Below are 22,812 nucleotides of genomic sequence, written 5' to 3' on the forward strand. Positions count from 1 at the left end.
TAGCTGCACTCATGTAGCTTCAGCGCCTAACCCAACACAGATAAACTAGATTCAGCGTTTCTGTGCCCCAACTTTGTGGAATCCACAAAACAGATAAGCAAGCCTTTAGATAAATGGGAATTAATAGAATTTGAAGTGTCGATACAAATAAAGTGTTTCTGTCATTTGGTTATGGCTGCTTGTTCCCACTGGGCTATATAAATCAGATCCTGACCTTTCTCAAAGGAATCGAAGAAGTGGGATATGTGGACAGAGCTGTGGATTTTATTCTGATCTCTGTTTCACATCTCTTCCTGCAAAATGAAATTTGTCCTTGTTTAAAATGGAAAGATCAATATGTAGTTTCAGCTGTTCTTTAATAGTTACTTTAGCCTTGGCTGCCTGATATGGGGCTTAATTTGGACCTGGTCAGTGAAAAAACAATAATTTATGCATTACTTACAAATCATCTCAAAGGTCTGGTAATGTAGACACCAAATTTTTTTCATACCTGTAAAAAGGTTGAACTGCTAACTGCTCTCTCTATACTGTACGCTAGTTCACTTTTTTGACATAAAGCAAAAGAGAACTAAAGCAGACTGCTTTTGTCTCATGCCCATGGCCTCAGCTTCTAGAGGGCTGAAATTATTAAGTATAATCTGCTCATATAAAGTAAGACCTGAATCACACTTTTCACAAGGCTAACTCTTTTTTTTTTCTTCTGCACGCTTGAAAAAGTTTGATTAACCTTCTTCTACCTTTGCTAGTCTGAGTTTTCTTTTTGTTTTGCTCCTATTGTGCTTCTGTGTTAGATTATCAAGGGCAAGGCACTCATTTTCTCAGTCATCCAAGACAGGATTGAAAGACCAATCTAAGGGAGGTTGAGATGTTACTGATCTTGTCCTGGGGCAGAGAGGTGAATTAGATGGCTTCTCAGAGTCTTCCTTAGTCTTATTAATGTCACAGTAGCCCATGTTAGCTGCAGCTTCTGGACAGACATATAGACTCTAATCTCCTTGTTTTCCTCTGAATTTCCCAGAGATTTTGGCCTGAATGCTGCTTTGCTTTGAATTAGGACCCTATATTTTTTAGGCTAAATGAGAGAGGGTAAACTAGAGAGTGGCAGCAGCATAAAGATTTTGGTTGAGGCAATAGAAACTTGGAAACAACTCCAGTTGCCTGAGCAACTTTTGCTGTTGTCATCTTGCTTGTTAATTCTCTCTCCTATTTTTAGTATTTATGTTACCGAGACCTCATTGTCTTTTGTCATGAGGGCAGTGAGCTGAGGAGAGTTGTGGTGTGAAGGTCGGCTTTTAACTCTAGTCCACAGTGAGAGGAACGGAAAGAAAGGTGTGGCTCCCAGCAAACAATAGGATCTGAGGGAACTGAAGATAAAGTCAAGGGCATCCAGGACTAAGGGGGAAATGAGGACAAGAAATAAAATGAGAATTCAACAGCAAAAGATGCAACCATATCGAACTGTGAAGGCAGAGGGAAAAACCCAATATCCAAGAGCTGAAGCAAAGATAAACAATGTCAAGACTCAGCTATTCTTCAGTCCCCTCAAATGAAATAAAATCCCAGATTGGAATTAATCTTCCATAGCACCCCTTGTTACACAAGGCGAAACTGAAGCTTTGCAAGAATTTGTAGAGGGACAGTTTGTAGCAGTTAGATTCCAGATCACCTGCCTTATAATTATTTGTTTAGTTGCATGGCCATCCTGTTTCATTTCTGTGTAAGCCACATCTGTCGTTTCCGCTTTGAACTTTTTTCAAGTGCTTTATAAAAAGCATTGAAAGTAGAGAGTTTTGAGATGTTTTGATTTTAATGCAAACATTCCCTCTGTTGTATAATGTAAACCACAATATGGTCTTATAGTAACGCAGAAAAACAGGCCTGATGCTAAAACTGGTTGTAGTGGTTTTACTCCTTTCTGATTTATGGAAGAAGAAGATTCTAGTCCTAAATCTGAACTCTACAGATAGGCTTGTCTTAGTTTCCTAGATGAATATAAAATGTGAATGAATGATGGTTGTACTTTGTGATATTTAAAACAAAATATCTACTTAAGCAAGTGGGAAAATGGGACAATTCTGTATATTGTAAGTTTTTAAGAGCAGCTGCCTGAAAACAGAAGTGGTTGAAGAAGTTCAGTGTCTGCCAATCACAAACACACTTCTGAAACTTTTGTGCCCTTTCTTAGATATTAGGGGAAAATGGTAGCTTCTCCGTGATGCATGCGAGTTGCCTTTTCCAGGGCACGCAGCATCAGCTCTAGAAGAGTTTTGGGGCTGAACTCAACTGAGTCAGTTTATGTCAGTAGAGGATTTAGCACTCAAAGGTAAACTTTGTGGGCTGTAGCAGGCTGCCGTGCCCTTCTCCCATACTGATGTCAATTAAGTGTCTGTAAATCTTAGTGAGATTATGGGCACGCGTAAAAAGTCAAAGGGAGGTGGCATTAAAGACTGCTGGGTCAGCTGAGCTATCACACACTTGCTAGCCCTTCTCCTGCTGAAATTCCATCTACAATAAGGGAAAGAAGAGGTGGAATCAGTCTACACCTTGGGCACCAATATCAAAATGTTTTCTTAAATCCTTAGTATTACCATATCGGCTTTCATTTAATAACTGCTTGTTAGACAAATGTCTTATTGTGTTTTTGAAAGTTATTAAGCAATGAAGAAAATGTTGCTGCTGTAGTGTCCCTTCACAAAACAGCCTTTGGCGTTAATTTAGGACAGATGGATGTTTTCTTATGGTATTCTTTTTAGCATCTTCGCAGACTTGACAACACGTCAGGTTGGATTAATATTCCACCTGGAAGCGAGTACTTAATTTCTGCCCAGTGCAATTTGCTGGAACCTTTCAGCTTTTCTCTTTCACACCAAGGAGGCAGTAAATCATCATGACTAGTATCTAGGCCAAGAAGCAACATTTTGTAGAGCTTCAATTGCTCTTTTACTTTCATTAGCTTAAGAATCCATTTTGGTTTAGAAATAAGTTTAATCGCATTAAAGATTGTTTATTTTGTTAAAGGGTCCAGGAGCAGAAAAGCACAACATCATCCAGGGTTGAATGGTTGTGGAAGGAAATTCTGCTTTGCCCAGTAGCAAATTTAAAGTGTCTCCCCTTGAACTGTTGCACTGTATCAAAAACGTTTCCTGTGGGAACTGCTAATAGTAGTTAGCACAAGCAAATTCATTTTGATTTTTTCCCCCATTTTAGTTTGATCTAAATTGAAGATTATCAAAAGCTGAAGCTGGATGTGAACCTGATCTATTTGTCTGTATAGCCTATGGAGTAGGGATACAGAGGGCTCCAGGAAAAAAAAAAAAAAAAAAAAAAAAAAAAAACAACACCAAAAATCCAGAAGACTGGCAATCTGTCATATTTAAGCAGCAGGCTCTGATTTTTATGACTGAGGTGCCAGATTTTCCTGGGAGAAAGAGGGACAAATAAAAAAATAGAGCTCGTCTGCTAGATTCCTCTCCAAAATATTTAGTCCTCAGCAATATCTGTGGTATTCAAAATATTTTGAATGTTCAGGTTAAACAAGATTTAGGGATCCAGAAGATCTCAAAATGTTACCATTAAAATCCTTAAGGTTGTAAGAGCTTGAATGCTTATCAGTTTGTTGGAAAACTTAGGAGATGCAGTAGGATTTCTGTTAATTGTACAGATAAGTACTAAATGAAATAAAAGTGGTTTTTTTGATCCCAGTCTTCACAGAGTTGTATTTGGCTGTGCTTTAGAATTTTGCATCAGAAATGAGAAAAAATAGGTGGAAGAATGCATTTCTGAGGTATAGTTCTTTAGAAGAAGCTAAGTCCAGAAGCAGATCATAAGTCATATCAATATACAGGAATTTGTTATGCAGATGAAGGCAAAAGGAGGAAGTTTACGTTAAATGAGCTGTTTGTATTGGTACTTGTCTCATTTAAGCAGCTAGAACCTATGAGAGGAAAAATATTTTGTAAATCACAAGTAGCAAAACTAATCAACACAACTTTACTGTAACAAATTATATCCTGCAGACCTTTGAGACCTACACTGATTCTGAATGCAAAAGAGCTATAGGATTAAATGTACTTTCTAAGATAATTTTAAATTGCTCTCTTAATCCTATGTATTCTACTCTGAAGTACAGCCTTGAATTGGAGCTGGACTCAAAGAGAAAAAAGAGGGGATCTAGATGCATTGTGTGAAGGGATTGTTTGAACATATGTATCGTTCAGCTCTAGAAAAGCATTGCCTTGAGGCTACAATAGGATTGTTACCAAAAATTTCTGTGTATGAAAATGGGCAAGAATCCCCCTTAATCACACCCTGGGTCAGCTGCCAGGGGTCTAATGAGCTTGCTTCTTGTTGAACTTATGTTACTCTGTGTTGCAAACTGTGGTATTTCCTTTTTGAAATATCAAGTGCTGTGTTTGTTTTTTTAAAGGACAATTCGAAGTCAATATCAATTATAATAACTGTATCGTTTTATTGATATTTAATGATTTTCCCAAGTGCTTAACAATGGAAAACTTGTTCTTCAACTCAATGTTGTAACTCAGTATATCAGTGAACACATTCTCATGCACATGTTTTTAAAAATCATTCTTATTAATGTCTGAAATAAAATTTAAAAACAAAAAAAGAGAATAGATCAGGTACTAATGTTGCAATTTAAACCTATTTGAATTTTCTAATGTCCTTCAATTTTTCATAGCTTTTAAAGGTATGATTTTTATACGTATTTTAATCTTGCTGAATATATCTGCCTAATAATAATAATAAAATTAAATTAAAACTGATTTTTTTTAAAAAATAGTCTTTAAAGATGCGGTGGGGAATAGTTATCATTACTGGCTTTCTGGAAGGTCTCAGACTGTGTTATAAGAAACCCATTTTTCCCTGTCATGTCTCCTTTTATTGTCACACTTTCTTTTTACCTTAGTCTTGCTGGCCTGTTCTTGTCAGATGCCCTACTTACGAGAAATTTCAATCCACTGCCTTTTTTTCCCTGTCTACAGTCAGCCCTCCACACAGAGGAAGAAGCACTCCATGCCAGCCACTGGCTGACTCTCGTGCTCCCATGAACTGTGCATCATTCTTTATTCTGAAAAAAAGATGTCATTGCAGCCAGCAAAAGGTTGCTTATGTACGTACCGAGTGAAGCCAGTGGAGTTTCTTGTTCCGAATAAAGTGTGTTATAGAAGTTCTTTGGTACTATAGAAAGTGTTCTTGCCCATCAACATTAGATTTCAATGCACTCATCTAACCAGAAGTCCTTATTCAGAACACTGTAAAAAACAATACTCTATAGTTGGGAAAAAAACTCCATTTCTACTGAAACTGTCTTTCTATATCATGTGCAATATATATGTAGTAGCAGACTGTCTCTAAGTGTTGAAGTCTGGGTTGACAGAGAGATTTATGAGTTCACAGAGAAATTTGGGTCTTGCGGTGCCATTGAAACACCTCCTAAGTGTCTTTCATGACCTAGTACTCCTTTCCTACAGAAAGAAAAATATGCATACTGCCACGGACCAAAAATATCCTAAAGGAGATGCAGGATTTCTATGCATTTACAAGATTTAGCTGGTTTAGTGAAGGAGAGCGTGGATTAGTGTGTTGAGAGAAGGTCTAATGGCTAAGCAGAATGCCTTGCTAACTGATCTTAAAAAAAGAATTGTTTTTGTAGTGAACTTGACTTAATTGCTTTTGTTTTCACTCTCCCCAAACCAGCAGGTCTGCTTCCCTGTCCAGTGCGTGTAAAATTCCCCAGGCTTAAGCGACTGGGAGAACCTGCAGGAAAGAGACCTCTCCTTTAGTTTAAAAAATTGGGAAAATAACTGACCTGTGTGACCCCAGCCTACATTAGTCATCAGCTTATTATTAATAAACAGATCAAAAATATTTTTTTTGTTAATATTTCTGTCTCTTTAGGTGGGAGGCTTTTTTAGTTTTTTTGTTTATATTGCCTCAGCTGCTCTTTATATATTTTTTTTCTTAAATCCTGTATTGACCATGATTCAAATTTTATGTTTATCAGTCTGTATTCATGGAAGTACAGAACTGACTTTTGGTACTTTTTGTTGGTGCTAGTATGAATTATGAGCTCTGGGAATGTACTTAAAGATAACTTCATGTCTGTGAGTGACTGCAAGCCACCACACTACATCTTTTAATATTATTTGATGAATGACTGACAGAGTGTGTTTCCAATATTTTATCCTTTCCTTCTAGTTTATCCAAGTAACCAATTGTACATGGCAGGTCTCTGAGGTGGGATAGAGAAACCGGTACACCTGTGTGTGTCAGCTAGTGTTTAATTAGATCTTTCTACAATGGGGAATAGCAGTTTCCCACAATGAATCTGTTACGTGGAAGGAAAAAAGTAGATGACTTTCCAGGAAGGTGATAAGGAATCAGGCCAGTAAAGCTGCTCTGAAATGGTTTAGCTTTGTTTTATCTGTTGCTGTAAATAAACAGCAAGATTCCTAAATGTTCATCGTTATAGTCGGAGATATTAACCCAAATCCAAACTGCTGTTTTCCTTTCAGCTGGATTTAAAGAGATGCGGATGATTATTTTTACGAATACCCCTAAAGATTAGGTCAGTGCTTTATGACATGTGAATCCTGTGGGCTTATAGCGGGTGTGTTGCTATAGTGCCTCTCACTGTTCCAGAAAGCCAGCAGTAACCAGCTGATGCTGGAGGGGATAGCTGTGGTCAGCAGGTACCTCATACAGGCTGGCAGCACTTCGGAGCAACAATTCCCCAGTAAGGATTATCGAATGCGTGAGGCTTACCCGTCATACGGCTTGCAGTATGGAAGTGTCTGCTGGTGACTGGGTGAAGCATCTTGCCAGCTGTTAGTCATAGATGGTTGGATTTTTTTCCTTGGTGTGTCTTTGCACTGAAAAAAAGATTCCAGCCTCTGTCTCAGAAAGTAAGATAGATGTGAAGCCACGTTAGGTTATTTATGTGTGGGATTTTAAAAGCAGTACTGCAAATTGTGCAGAGTAGTTGCTTACTCTTGGGCTGCCATTTATTCAAAACATGTATTGGAGCACCACAGATCTACTGAACTTCTGTTTAGGGTAATATTACTTCAGTAAGCTGGGGGCTTACTCTAGTTTTCTACGTTATAATGAAGTTTGTAAAAGACACACTCTTTTTACGCCTGACAGAAGAGTTTTTATAGAAATAATACATGAAGCAAAAACTGGAATGAGTCAGTAAGTGACTGTAGCTGAAGAAAATGAAAAAGCAGAATGATGGCACTTGTTTACTGTCACTCCTAACACCATCAAACTGAGCTGCTCCTTTCTGCTGGATATTGGCCCAACCCATCTTACCTGTACAACTTTCCAGCAGCCAGGGAATTTGAGCAAAGCCTTTGTGTGAATCCTATTCCTCCCTGTCCTGTAGGAGTGGTAAGAGCTTTTCTCCAAACCACGCTTTGCTGGATAGCTCTGCTATCCATCAGTGCGGAACAATGGAACTGCACTTGCCAGAATTTATATCTTGGGTAATTATTTCTGCTTTCATTTACATTAGTTTCTAAGCCTCTGTTTTCTTCTGGCAACAGGCCCAAGTCTTTGGTAACTGGACACAAGCCTTCAGGTAGCCTTAATTAACAGCTCTTCCTCTTTTTTAAATTTTACTTCCCTTTTTTTCCTATCTACCTACTCATAGGGTTTTTTTTAAACTTCTACTACCTCTTTCCAGCATAGATTTCTTATAAATTCTTCCTTTTTTTTCCCTCTTTATTGGGTTTCTACTCCTAACACGTCTTCTGCTACTACAAGAAGGTTTTTTATCTAAGTACTACTGTGTGTTGGTGTGACTGACACAGTGCCTTGTCCTCATGCAATCAGATCTGGAGTCTGATCAACATGGTTTAGCTCATGGCACTGAGTTCACGCAAGGTCTCATGTCCCAAACAAATTACACATGCCTTCTAACTGATTTGGATAAACAAATACTCCGAGGAGAATCTGAGATATGGTTTTCATAGGATTTAACTTTTTTGACCTTCCAGAACCCCAGGCAATTGGATGTAGAACTATTCTCCACTTTACTAAAGATACATCTCTCTCTTTTCAAATATATATTTGTACGCACACATGCACTTATTTATTTATAGCTAAATAAGGTCATAAAAAAACCCAAAAATCTAGGATGTTTTAACTATTTCATTGACTTTTCAGATTGTTTTTAAGCTGTTTTTTAAACTTTAAAGGCAACACTGATAGTGAACGGTTCCAAATGGTAAAACAGAAAATCCCCTTCAAATATAACCGGCCCGTAGAGGAGTGGCTGCAGGAAAAAGGTAACAGTCATTAAAACGTTCATTTTAAACCCATTTGATTCTAAACCCTCATTTTTAAAGCCTGCAAATAAATGTTTCTTAAATGATAATCGCTTGCTGCATAAATGACTGTTTTAATTTTCATTATAATTTGTGTTAGCTTCCACCTGCCATATGTTGATAAATCATGCTATAATACATTGCTATTAAAATGCAGTTAAAGGGACAAAATTCTAAGCTTGCTATAACAGTAATGACAAACAAACAAGCAAAAATTCAGGAGACATTTTCTAAAAAAACAAAACAAAGAGCGAAGAGCAACAACATGTATTATGGCAATTTAACCACTGCATGATTTTCCTATTTTGATTTGGTTTTAAACTACATTTATATCTTTATTATCAAAGTTTTATGAAAAATATTTCAAACCTATTTGTTAAACCAATTCCTGTAAGTTTGGTTTGGGTTTTGGTTTTTTTTCCTCATTAGTCTGATTAGCACTATGGCTATGTATTTCCTATTTGTATTAAGATAATTAAACAATTTTTAAAAATGTTGTAAAGAAAATTTTTTTTAACATTTTCATTTAAACTACAATGAGGAAGACAGAGAAAGATGATTGTTCTGTTTCTTTTATGCTATGTCTGGAGTACAGCTGGAACACTGAAATGATACATGTGTCGAAGTTATCAGTCCAATTCTTCCCTTATTTAATCTCAGGCAGCTCTACCTGATTTTGTGGGTTTGCTGGGAGTAATTGGCCTCAGTTCTGCACAAATATTGTTAACGTGCATAAGTCCAGCTGGCTTGAATGAGAGTTCTGCATGCACTCTGTGACCTGTTGAAATGGGACTTGCACCAGAACAGTATTTTTTTTTTTTTAATCAGGAATTTGGATGGGGAGAAAAATCTCCAATGTAGAGTCCATTCCAAAGCCTGTTGAAGGTAACAGAATAACTCTTACTGATTTCAGCAGGGTTTGGACTGGGCTCTTGGTGTTAAGGTGAAGCTTAAGTCAGGAAGATCTCCCTCTACACTAAATTGGTGTTTTAAAAAATAAAAATAAACCCCCCCCACTAACTCATTCCTTGCCTTGACATCTAGAAAAAGCAGAACACGATCTTCTCTTGTTTCCTCTTAAGAAACTACTGCTGATAAAAGGGGATGACCTTTGAACTCAGATCTTGCATTTTCTGTGCTGACATAGACTATGGTGGTTAACAAATTTTCTAAGAGGGAAAACCATTGTTTTGTAGGTTTGAAAAAAGATAATTTATGTTCTTTTTCAAGCTTCTGTCCTCAGCTGAATTAACAAATTGATTTGGTTCGTATGAATTTAAGTTAAGGACACAAAGGATGTGGCTGACCACAGTCAAAATATTTTTATGTGAAGCATCTGATCCTGCAAAGTGTTGTGCACACTCAGTTCCTGTTGACTTCAATAAGAGCTGGCAGCGTTGCCCACTTTTCAGGTTCGGTCTACAACAGTGTAATGTTTGTAACTAAAGCTAAAGTATTTGTGAAAGTAAGACTAAAATTTTTGTGTAACAAAAACAAATATTTTTTTTGACCACCAGGGTTTTATAGAACAGTTAATTCAGTGAAATTGTAAATAAATTTCAAGATAAAGGTATACAGAAAATGCTTATTGAGTCTCAGTGGGTTGCCCTGTTAACTTACAAGACCAAACTAAAATAAATAAATAAAGCTTAACACTAAAAAGAGGATAATTTTGGTAAGTTTGTATTGCTAAAGTCCCTTTAACACTAAAGACAATGATTGCCTCGATTTTGTTAAAAGAGATGCATGTTTAATACCTTGATGCCATTCATGTGCTTGAGAAACCCACCTTCATTTTCTTTTGTGGTTTTGATTTTAGTCTTTGGGGTTTTCTTTTTTGGTTTTCCACCAGATTTTTCATTTTATGTCACTGTTGCTCCAAGTTTAAGCTTATAAGCATGCCAAGGCACTTTCATTTTTAAGTCATCCTGAAGTTTTGAACTGAAGTCTACCTTTCGTGGATATTGATGCTTTGTTAAAAGACAATCACATGTGCATAGGGTATAAAAAAGACAAGACCGGAGCATTCAGACATTCCCAAAGCACTAGCTTTTTTTGAGCTAGAAGGGTAGGGCCATGTTTTCACTAAAATGAAAGGAAATTCAGTCTTCACACTTTGTGTTAGGGAATGATATTGTTCAGTGTAACACCTGAGACAAAATAGCTTTTTTCCTTCATTCCAAACTAGATAGACGATTTCAGCAACTTAGATACCACTCACATGAAAAAAAATACTAAGAACAAATAATTGACCTAGCTGTTCACCAACCTGCTCATCCATCTGGTCATCCATCCAACAATTAATGTAACACGGAAACCTTCTGTCAGAAGACTTTATAAAGATGATGAGAGAAAGGGTAGCTTGCTATCAAAATGGAACAAGATGAACTGATGGATGGAGGAATAGATAGATTCATCAAAAAGATAGCACATAGAATAGCTGTCTTGCCCACATGAGTTCTTGGCTTGTGTGATTTAAGATGAAACACTTTTTGGTTGACATTTTTGAATGCCATAGATTTGGTCTTCCTTTGGTAACACTGTTCCATTATTCATAACAGTGAAATAGTTCATTCTTGGAAAAGAAATATAACCCAACGTCTTTCTGGAGTAGCATCATTGCTGGGTTTAGGATTTTTTTTTTTGTGGTTTTGTTTTGGGTTTTTTTAGAATTTTATAGAACAGTTTAAAATATTTTCAAGAGGAGCCCAGATTTAAAATCTTGATTATATGAGTAATTAGCAAAATATTTAACATTTTGAAAAACAAAGCCATATTAACCTCACTGAGATTATGTATGTGAGTAAAAGAAGTATTAATCCTAAATTGTTCAACAAGTAGTCATAAAACCAGCAGATTTCCTTAGCAGAATACATGGTGTCTGCTAAGGCACAGATGTTACCTATTCTGCAACTGGATGACCTAATACAGATCCAGAAGCATCTCATCAAAAGGACTGATCCTGGAATTGCTTAATTCTTCAAATCTCTCTTACTTACACGTGAAGTCTCATTGATGGAAGTGACTGCACTGTTGAAGCAAGAGCTATTAGTGTGAATTAGGATTTGCAAAACCAGACCCAAAATCTCTCCTACTGTTGTAGAAAAGTTGCACTTCAGTAAAATTTCTCTGTTTTTAATTGGTATTCATTATTCCAAATGAAGAAGTCAATGAGAGAGCAAACAAAGAAATGAGAGCTTGAACTATACAGAATATTTACGAAACACCTCAAAAACTTAAAATATGCTCACCATTTTTCTTTAGTATGACACTAAAATAGCAGGAGGAAGAATTCACTATGGAAAAAAAACCCGTAAGTCCGCAACCCTTACACACCTGGTAGAATTTACTAATGTAAACAGTTCCTCAGTAAAACTCAGTGGCCAAATAGATTTTACTTGGGTGAAGTAAGGGCTTCACATCCATATATATGATCAAAAGAATGATCAGAAGAGACCGACAGCGGCATCGAGTTAAGGGTATATTCTCTCAACAGTTTTCTTTCATTCCATATACATTTCCCTGTTGTCTTTATTCATGCGTGCGTACACCATTGTAAAATGAAGAATGACGAGCGACAGTTCGTAGGTGACTCCAACAAGTGATTGTTCTTTTAGCAAACACAGTCCTAGGACCACTGCTATCTCCAGCATTAACCATACAGTGCAGTGCATGAATCCTGGTCTGGAAGACCACTTCACAAGCAAGGCAGACCCCAAAACATGCAGTCAGTGCTCCTATTTTACTGCGGTGGGGCCACCTCCTTGGTGTACACTCTCTTTCAGCATTATTAGACACAGATGAAGGCCTAGAAATACAGTCATGATCTCTTTTTCAGCCCTAATATACTAACTCCTCATTCTTGAAAGTAAAGTGAGAGATGTGACAGGGATGTCTAATGCTGTGCTGTGAGCTTGGGTTAGAATAGATGACATCCTGAAGGAAGTCGTCGTGCTCCAGTAAAAGGGAGGGAACCTGTTTTCTATCCTGGCTTGGGGAGCACTCCTAGCTGGGACAGCAAAAATTCTCCTTCCTCATCATTGCCCACCCTTTTTCCTTTTGGTAAAAGATGAAAAACATACAGTATTGATTTAAAGGGAGAAAGGAGTGGAAATGGAAAGCTTTGAATAGTCAGTACCTTCCCTCCATTTTCAGGGATAACATCTCAGTATTGGTGGAATAACGCCCTGTTCTTCACGTCTGCCTTTTGGCACTCCATCATGAGTGAGGGTGAGAAGGAAGGAACAGTAGCAAGTGAAATGTCTGGGTACGCAGGGGCAGGGACAGCACATAAATAAATACAGTACGAGAGGGAGGGGCTGTGTGAAGAGAAGGGAAGGGGGTGTAGTAAAGAGCTGACAGCATATCCATAAAAAAAATCCAAAGCACAACAGGACAGAGGGGAAAAGCAAACTAAGGACATAGTATATGACAAGAGTTTGTCCTTCTACAGCGTACAGTGCCATTCCACCTAGCTCAGACAGGAGCTGGGCTGTCGATATTGACAGATATTGTTATTGGATCCAGTTTTCCTCCTAGATGAGAGGAAAGGCTCTGTTTACATGCTGAGGAGGTGTGGCTTCAGTGCATGTTTGTTGATGTTTTAATAGACATACGTTGCCCCTGGTAAGTTTAAAACCTTTTGAGATGCAGAATATCGCATCAGGTGTTTCAACACTTTCCAGGGGAAGGATATCCTCCATTTTTATTTCTCATTTCTTCATCAATGCGGTTACCCAACCCTGATCAAGTCCTAGTGTTTCATTTATACATCTGTGGGTGAGGAGCACCAGGGACGTGCAGCCCACCTCCACATGTCCATATGTTACACCTCTCCATACACTTTTTGCTTAGTTAGCTAGGGCTGTCTTTGGGGACAGGAACTCCTTTCAGATACATTTCTTCTCTTGTCCCCGTTCTCTTCCCCATGGTCCATCCTGTCACCATAAGATGATGCAACACCGCATCACCACTTGACTTCAAGACCCGTCACGACGACCACCAAAATTGGTGAGCCCCCCCTTGTATTTTGATCTACTCTAACCACTGGCTGTGAAGGAGTGAGCAGTGGGTTATAGGCTGTGCTTTGCTATGTGGTGGCATTTTGCACCTCTCATCAGGGTTGACTAGAGAGAGAAAGTGGTGAGTGAGAACTGGGGAGTGGGAATGGGATGGGAACATGCGTTTCAAACTTCATAAAAATGGGAAACTACATAGATATTTGAATGATGATTGACTTGATAACCTTTCTGCGCTCTGCCCAGTCTGGTTGTCGGTTAATTGAACAGATTCCAGGTGGCATGCCTCTAATCTTCTGAGTAACAGTGAAATTATAGGCACTGCCTTTGCACTGCGTGAAGCAATTTATTTCTTAACATAGTCAACCTAGTGCAGCCTGGGACATAAGCAGTATTTATAGAACAGTCCAGGCTGAATGTGATTTGTGTGTCCTGCAAAATGAGGTGAATTGGCAATTGTTGCTAGATTTATTTTTAATAAATATATTTTTCATTATATATCATATTGGACCACTCCTAACACTCAAGGTGTGACCTTGAGTAAACCTCTCAACCTGCCTACATATGAATTTCACTGTCTGCAAGAGGGGAGTCACATGTAAGGCATTCTGGGGCTTAATCATCTGAAGCACTATGTTATCCTCATTATTTCAAAAACTTTGCTCTTTCAGAGACATCAGAAATGTTTGCATTTAGTGTTTCTTGGGTTTAGATATGTGAGCCTTCACAACACAATATTCATAGCTGGAAGATCATGACTGATCCTGTCTTAAGATTCACACACAATCTTTATATCACCATCAATTTTTTCCAATGTTTTACTGCGCTTAAGCCACCCCTTAAAAGCTTTGCATTATTAGAAGTGGCTTTATGAGTTAATCCCATCCTTTGACCAGTCAAAATAGGTTTGCTTATGAGGTAAACCCTGACAGGAACTGCAATCTGAATTGATAGTAGTAAAATAGCCACATATTGAGCCTTATTTGTAGTTTTCAATGGATCCAACTCTAAAAGAGTGGGTTCAAATTTCTGAGTCAAAGCTCCTCCAGAGCTTTGATGTGTGAGTGGATGCTGAAATATGAGGTTCAGTTTTAGCTGTTTTTGCTTTCAGGTTAATCTTCCTTATGAATAAGCTTTAGGCAGTACTTTTCTGTACCGTATTTCTACAGTCATCATAAACGCTACCAAGAATGAATCTACCTCTTTGTTGTCCATCATTTCCAGCCAGGACTCAATGTAAGATGCAAAACAAAGGAAATGTCTGGCAATAATGTTATTCACCCCCTTCACTAGGACGACAGTTAACGATCTTCAACACCCAGGCGCAAATAGCCATAGGAGGGAAGGACAGAGGGCGTCTCTTCCAAGGCCAGCTCTCCGGTCTCTACTACAACGGCTTGAAAGTGCTGAATATGGCAGCAGAGAACAACCCCAACATCAAAATCAACGGAAGCGTCCGACTTGTTGGTGAAGTCCCTTCCATCTTGGGAACAACGCCCACAACCTCCGTGCCACCAGAAATGTCTACTACAGTCATGGAAACCACAACTACGATGGCCACCACTACAACCCGAAAAAATCGTTCACCACCAAGTATCCAGGTGAGTCAATTAGTCTTTTGCATTTCCTTGGGTTCTTGATCAGTCTTTTGTTTTGCTGCTTACTTGTAAGCTCATGGGAGCCATGTTCCCTGAGTCATGCTCCATGTAACTTTTTTTTAATGATGTTGTACAGGGTAAACCACCACAAAATGTTGTCCTCCTGTGTTGGTGAACAAACAGCTGGATGAATTATTATGGCACACGCATGTGATAACGGGGACAGATTTTGCTTCAGTTCTAGTGCAAACCCATTTATATAAGGAGGATTGCCCCAATGTGAACACAAACATGATTTTAACTTTGTTTCCACAGTTTCATATGTGGGGAAACATATTCCTAAGAGAGTTAGAAAGCTTAATGGGGGATGGGTGTATGGTTATTTATGACAGTATATACTGCAGCAATGGTGAAGTTCATAATGGGGAGAAAAGCAATGGAGCATTACTTCAAGGTAGAGCCATTTTTCATTTTCCTTTTGTAGCCTTCCTGTAGGAAATTTTAAAGGAACGCTATCAAGATCAGTTTCTTGCAAAATGTAGGTATCCCAACATAGAGCCATTCCAATATCTTTGGTAAAAATCATTCCTACAAAATAAATGCATTTCAGATGTTCTGGCTTAATTGTGCCAATGTAGTGTTTTGAGTCCTAAAAATGCAGTGGGTTTGGAACTACTCATGTGACAGCCAGAATATGGTACTGATTAGAAATAAACACCTTAAATTGCCTCTTCTTGTCTGTGCAATCTGAGCAGTGGATCAGATTTTGAAAACTATTTATTTCAGTGGCATACTATCAAGTTATCAACTGGGATGAAACAGTTGTTTTAAAATCTTTACGTCAGAATCTCATTCTATATAAATTGACAGCAGCATACATTGGCTGAGACACTGGCGAGTGCTTATTGATCAGAATGTCCCTTTATTAAAACTCCAGAGAAAGGTATATTATTGTGTAGTTGGAGAAAAAAAAATATTTCATCTCCTTCTCTGAAACAAATTCTGGTGCTTGGGACAGAAGACCTTCATGAAATCAAGGACTTTGAAATCTCTAATGATGCAAGTTGCGTGCCTGCTTTCTGACTGCTTCAGAAGGTTTAATCAGTTATTGATTGGTTTTGTGTATATATGTGTGTCCATACTCTTTTATTTTTTATCTAGTCCTGGTCACTTAGGATGAGAAAACACAAAAACCACCCTCTTACTTATGTAGGAGGTCAGGCCACACCTGGAGTATTGTGTCCAGTTCTGGGCTCCTCAGTACAAAGGAGAGATGGAGAGAGTCCAGCAAGACACCTCTAAGATTGTTAAGGAACTGGAGCATCTCTCCCATGAGAAAAAGCTGAAAGAGCTGGGCCTCTTCAGCCTGGAGAAGAGAAGGCTCAGCGGGAATCTTATTGATGCATACAAATACCTGAAGAGAGGGTGTAAAGATGACAGTGGTGCCCAGTGACAGGACCAGAGACGGGGGGGGGTTTGGACCAGGTGACCTCCAGAGGTCCCTCCCAACCACAGCCATTCTGTGATTCTGTGAGGTACCTCTGGCTGCAGCCGAATTGACAGCTATTAGAGTAATTAATTCCAAGCTAAAGTTTAACATTGGTCCCTTTGATACTCTGTAAATCCAGTTGGCAGCAGGACTGGGATTAACTGAGTTATTAGCTACAAACACCCAAGAGGTGATTTATAAAGCCTCAGCTAAATGAGGGGAAATTAACCCAGGTTTGGTCATTGTTTGTAATAAACTTTGAAAGTCTTACAGTTCCTTCTCCCCAGCTAGCTGTAATTTTAGAGGAAATCTGTATGATTTCATCTCCAGAAGGATAAAATCTGTGGCTCTGATCCTGCTCTTGTTAGTTTATTGGAGATTTTCTATACTTTATAAAGGCAGCAGAACTGCGTTTAGCTATAACAGTGTAATGGAGTGTAGCAGTGGACCTTTGTGGGCTGGATCAAGCTGGAAATGACCCTGGCTTACTTGAAGAGGAACTCGTCCAGAAAGCTTTCTGCCTAGCCTACATGGCAGTTCAGCCAGCCTTTAGAGACCACTGTGTGCTGAAAGAGCATCAAGAAGGTTTAATAAAATGTCAAAGTGCTTCTAAAAACATAGTTAGAGCAGAGATTTCCTGGATACACATGCACCACAACAAATGGCCTCATCTTAGCTGATATTAAAGCAATAACTCTTTGACACTTCATGCTACCCACTGAAGGAAAGATAAAGGTCAATATGTACCTCCATTACAACTTTCTGCATTTCAATATCAGGCCATTTTATTGCTGTCGCAGCACAGATGGCTTGCCTTTCTTCCTTACTCTTGATAGAATTTGATTCTGTCAGCTTAAGTTGCGCTATTTGTGCGATGAAAGTGAGAAGAAATTGTCTTTTTCTGTTTGGGCAGTATCTCCAGCTGTGGTTTTCAGATGCCTAATGGTTATTTTATCTTGCTTGTGTTCAACATCACCATTGTCAAGCCTGCTTACAATTTTAGATCTAAGTGGTGGAAAAATCTAATAGAACAAGTTTGTTCTTTGGGGAACGTAAAATATAGCTACCTGAGGCTATGAGCGGTACAAATACAGTTAGTTATTACCTTGCTCCAGCTTCCTCTTCTCTTTTCTGCTCAGAAATAAACAATTTTTCTTCCCTTTCAAGGCAGTTCATGGTTTAGTCTCTTCTCTCCTCATTCTGAACAGCACAATCCAAGCATTTTTTCGCTCACTTAGTTTGATCACAACAATCCGTCTGCTTCCTGGTACCATCCACCAAGCAACAGCAGGTTATTTTTCCGATCCCATTTAAAGTCTCTGTTCGTCATGATGCATGCCAAAAAGTTGTCAGAGGTGAGGCTGGCGATGGTCTAAGGCAGCTGTTTATCAAGCTGATCAATGTTGTCACATTTTTTTGTTTTATTGTCCATTTTTTTGGATCCATGTGTGATACCTTGTTTTATGCTTAGACTGTGTAGTCCTTGGGTTCAAAATGCGCTGTTCAGTCTGCATGCATGTACTGTTTCGCACAGAAGGGTTTTGGCCCACTGTAGTAATACCAGGCATGATACAAGTAAAAGCAAAGCATCTAATGCAAAATAGCAAGTATTGGAATAAAGAATTATTATTACTACTGTATTAGAAGTATCTGTGGTATTTTTATTACTCATTTTCATATGTAAGTAACTAAAACTTCTCCTTTTTGAAATGCATATAAAGCTTGTGCAGAATATCAAGTCCGTAATCCCAAAGTGATACAAAATCCAGGGGAATCTCACTAGGATTTAGATTTACACATCACTTGTTAAGGAAGTACAGAAGATCATGATAACTTCAAAGAGTTCAATTATTTGTAACATACACCATGATACCTCCTGCAGTTAGATAGTCTGAGTACTGCCAGAAGTATTTTAGAGCACAGTTAGATTAAAATAGCTGGTAAAATGAAGTGCTTTAAAAAATACACAGTATATGCACAGACCAATGACATGCTTTTCAATCTGTGAAGATCCCAAACATGAGATATAGTCTTGTACAAATGACCAAGACAAAGGGAATTGAGAGAAAAATATTACTGGAAATAGCCGGTGGCAATGATATTAGCATTTAAAATGTCTGTAACTTCATTTTGTTTTAAAATTTATAATAGCGTTTCTGCAAGGCAGTGAAAGTCAGATCAGTGAAGGATAGGCAGGACTGGAGTGAGAAACAGTGGAGATGTGCCACTGTATGCTGTACTGGTAGGAAGGTTTCTGTGGTTCAGATAGCCTTCAGAGAGGCCTTGAAGGAAGAACAAGAGCTGACCTTCTTCTGTTAACTGAAAATAAGGGAGAAAAAGGAGTTTCACATCATGTTTGTTTCAGTGAGTCGCAAACGGGGCTTGTGCTCTGCTGCCCCTGAGTAGAACCACTCACGTGTCTTCCTCATGCATGGTTTTGTTCTGGATTTAAGTACGGTCTGTTCAGAAGGGACATGTGTTGTACTAAATTCCTGCTCCCGGTCTCAGGGACCTGACAGACCAGACTCTTCTGTGATAACAGCATCCTCTCTGGGACTTCTGCTTTGCCATGCTGCCCTACAAAGGCCTCGAAGACAAGCCGCTAGCTTTCTGGTGTGGGACACCAGAAACCATGTTGTATAGGCTGCTGTTAGAGGAGGGTCACCGTACTCTGCCATGTCTTATTCTTGCAAGGCTTCCACATTTCTTGCAGGGTTACTTTGTTAGTAATCGTTAAAGTCCTGCAATCCCACGTGCCCCTATTTCCTGATTTAAAGAACAGCTTCAATTATTAGTGAAGTAGTTCAGGGGTTTCCTGGGTTTGGGAGACTTCTGTGAAAACAAGTTAACATGACACTCATTCTCTTGGCTTCTGCTTCCTTGTCAGCTGCTTATGTGCTCAAAATTTAGTGAGTCACTGCTCAAAGCTTTTTGGGAGACTCTCCATATGCTCTCGTGTAGTGCATTCTGTCCAGTTCACAGCTAGGTCATTCAGTTTCCAAATGATTTGTGTAAAGATATCTTTTAAGTTCATTACTAAGTAAAGCTAGCTTAGAAGAGCATGCATGGTGTTACAAGAGTCTTCCATTCAAAACACGTTGAGTTCAGCAAATCCAAGATATGATTCTAGCTGTTGTGTGGGTCCTTAAGGAGAACTGCTCCAGATAAGCTTCTGGGGGCCCGAGGACAGGCCCCTGGTATGTCTGTCCTATGGCGTGGGTGGCTGGCATCCCAACACCACTATCATAGACATTTTGCTGTGAAAAAGAGATCAAACCATTCTGGGAGGACAGATGGACTTCTGGTTATGCTCTGCATGAGGAACCAGAAACTGTGTGCCCTGTTACATATCCAGTGCATGCCTCAGCTTCTTGAGATGACAATAATGGCACTTGCCAAACTGTTCAAGCTGTAGCTTGGAGGTGATGAGAATAAATTCCTTGTGGAAGTTTTCAGCTATGATCTCAGAGCCATAGAATGACAATGTTTAAAATACGATATGCAGAATGTTCTCTCTAAAGAATAGAAAAGGGCATCTGCCTGTTATCTGTATAGAGAGTCTACCCACTGGTGTGGCTCAGAATAAAGTTCTCAACCTTTTATTTTAACCATTAGGCTTTCCAGCCTTCTAACTGTGTTTTCTATTGAGGGTCCAATAATCTTGATTAATGTCTTTCCATAACGTGCAGCTCCAGGCTAAATCCTTTCTTACAGTGTATATCACAAAAGAAAATAACACAGAAGATTTGTCAGTCTAATTAGACTTTCACTGTCAGCTAAGACAAATAAAATTGGCTCACCCATGGTCTTGCCTAGGTACTTTCTTTTAGAGTCATAGATAATAATTTGGGGGGGAAAGAAATTGGCCTTTAATTTAGTTTTTGCTTCTTATAAGTCACTAGTGACAATTTCATCCCAAGACTGCAAAGCTCTAATGAAAAAAGAGCTTTTGATGAGTCTCTCCTTTAAAGACTGACTTCATTGGCCCATTGGTACCGCTGCAAATAACGCAGTCTCGCTCTCATCTCTCTTTTTCTGCTTCTTCCTTAACTATTTTTTCTTAAAGAGACTAAAGCCCCCAACCTGTACCATCTTTCAGAGTGGGACCCTTTCTACTGCACTACAGTCCTGTTGAGTGAGATGGTAAAGTTGCATTGCTGCAGTGGAATCATAAAATGGCATTTACTTATTCAAAGTCACATTTCTTCTGTGATGATTATACAGTAATGGGGCTTGGGCAGAGAAAGAAAGCAGAGTTTGGAAGCAGGAATCTGAATGTGGGATAGAAAATTTTTATGCAAACTATTGTTCATGTAGGTTACAGAGTGATTAATTCAATAATACCAAATGACCCCTAAATACTTCACGAGTGTGTAGTACAGAAATAGGTGTAGTGAACATTAAAATACAGAATCTTGTGTGTGTAATGTAGTAGCTACCTAGCCAGAAATGTGTATGTGATGGGATAATGTTCTGTATGGGAAAGAGATCAAAACATTCTCCAAGTTTTAACTTCTTATTAAATGAGAGAGTGGGGTGGTGCGTTTGAATAATATTTATTGATGTAGTGTTCAGGATACTCAAATGACCTATGAAGCTCATGTAATCTAAAGTATAATGCTATATTTTCATTATTTCATTCGCTATCTGCAGAAGACAGGTGTGCTGCTCTTCTGGAAGTGCCGCAGTGAACCAGAAGCTCAGTAGCCATCCTAAAAGAGAATGTGATTTTACTGTAGTATTATTTTTCCAGCCTACGCTCCCAAGTGCTGACAAATACTGATGATGGAAATAAGCTCAGCCTTGTATTTCTGCTAAGCACAATTACAGTAATAAAGAACATTGTATTTGTAAAACAGCTCATGCATATGCTGGTGTATGCTGTCATTTGTTGACATTATCACCAGCGATATTTGAACATTTAACTTAGTAACCATTGTCAGCTCCAAATGGAGACTACTCTTTTGTGACTCCAGGGGAGGGATTTGATTGAATGTGTGTGGCAAACACAAGTTTGCCTCAAGTTGATGCATAGTATGATTTCTCAAAATATAGCTTACACTCTCATTCTTTGCATAACCTGTTTTTAAATAATAGCATTGTCAAGTAGTCACTTCAGCCACTCCTCTGTGTGTTCTGCTGGGACACACATCATCTTTTTATTTCTTCCATCTAACAGTTTACAGAAGGCCCGAGTTAGCAGATCCATTCCTATAAGGGTTGAGTTTACATTGCCTTTAATCAGAACAGTCATTCAGGATTTGCAGCAAAATCTCAGCTGATGTTTTTGAAACACGTACCCAGTTCTGTTCTACTGTGAATTTTGGAAGTGAAGATTTGGCCCAGCATATGAAGTGGGGGGGGTGGGGGGTGGGGGGGGTTTAGCACTTTTCTAGAAATTCAGCGCATGTTTATGATTTTTTTTATCTTGATCAAGAAATTACTGAAATATTTGCTTGATTTGAGGTGTCCTTAAAGCAAACCCTTTTGTGTAACAAAAGGATAAGAAGCTGTAACATCCTGATTTCGGCTGGGATAGAGTTAATTTTCTTCCTAGTAGCTGGTAAAGTGCTGTATTTTGGATTTAGTAAGAGAATAATAACACATTGATGGTTTTGTTATTGGGAAGTAGTGCTTACCCTAGAGTCAAGGACTTTCCAGTTCCCCATGCTCGGCCCGTGGGCAAGTGCACAAGAAATTGGGATGAGACAGAGCCAGGACAGCTGACCTGAACTGGCCAAAGTGATATCCCATACCACAGAGCATCATGCCCAGTATAGAAACTGGGGGGAGTTGGCTGGGAGCTGCTGGTCGCTGCTCAGGGACTGGCTGGGCATCGGTCAGCAGGGGGTGAGCAACTGCCTTGGGCATCACTTGTTTTTTTATTCTTTTGGCTTTTATTCCTTTCTCTCTCTCTCTCCCCCCTTTTCATTGCAATTTTTGTTGTTATTATTATGTATTTTTATTTTATTTCAATTATTAAATTATTCTTATCTTAACCCACAAGTTTTACCTTTTTCCCAGTTCCCCTCCCCATCCCGCTGGGGTGGGTGTGCGGAGTGAGCGAGCGTCTGCGTGGCACTTGGTTGCTGGCTGGGGTTAAACCATGACATGTAATAACAACTGTAGTAAACTGATACCTACCTTCTGCAGGCAAGGAGGCATACATTTCTTGGAAAGTGCCCTTAATAACATCAGTATGTACTTTTTTTTTTTCTTCAGGGCACAATATCCCTTTGTGTATTAAAACATGTCATTTGCCCTGCCAAAAAGGATTCTTGAAAGTCACGTGGAAGATTATTTTCAAAATCTGATTAATGGAGTACTCAGGAACTGAAGCTACCATAGTTGACCATACA

General features: G+C 38.8%; 1 protein-coding gene across 26 annotated transcripts in view; it reads left to right on the forward strand.

Moving 5' to 3' along the window:
• Positions 1-22,812, forward strand: part of NRXN3 (neurexin 3) — a 1,022,219-nt gene that overhangs the window by 896,786 nt on the left and 102,621 nt on the right. For 9 of the 26 annotated variants that reach the window (XM_055716439.1, XM_055716441.1, XM_055716453.1 and 6 more), the window contains 3 exons: positions 8,220-8,309; positions 13,299-13,358; positions 14,660-14,967. In XM_055716439.1, the coding sequence (XP_055572414.1) occupies positions 8,220-8,309; positions 13,299-13,358; positions 14,660-14,967 (458 nt within the window). The remainder of the gene's footprint in view (positions 1-8,219; positions 8,310-13,298; positions 13,359-14,659; positions 14,968-22,812) is intronic. The other 17 variants (XM_055716449.1, XM_055716450.1, XM_055716460.1 and 14 more) reach the window with 2 other exon arrangements.

This window comes from Falco cherrug, chromosome 7, assembly GCF_023634085.1.
Source record: "Falco cherrug isolate bFalChe1 chromosome 7, bFalChe1.pri, whole genome shotgun sequence".
Classification (NCBI taxonomy): Eukaryota; Metazoa; Chordata; class Aves; order Falconiformes; family Falconidae; genus Falco; species Falco cherrug.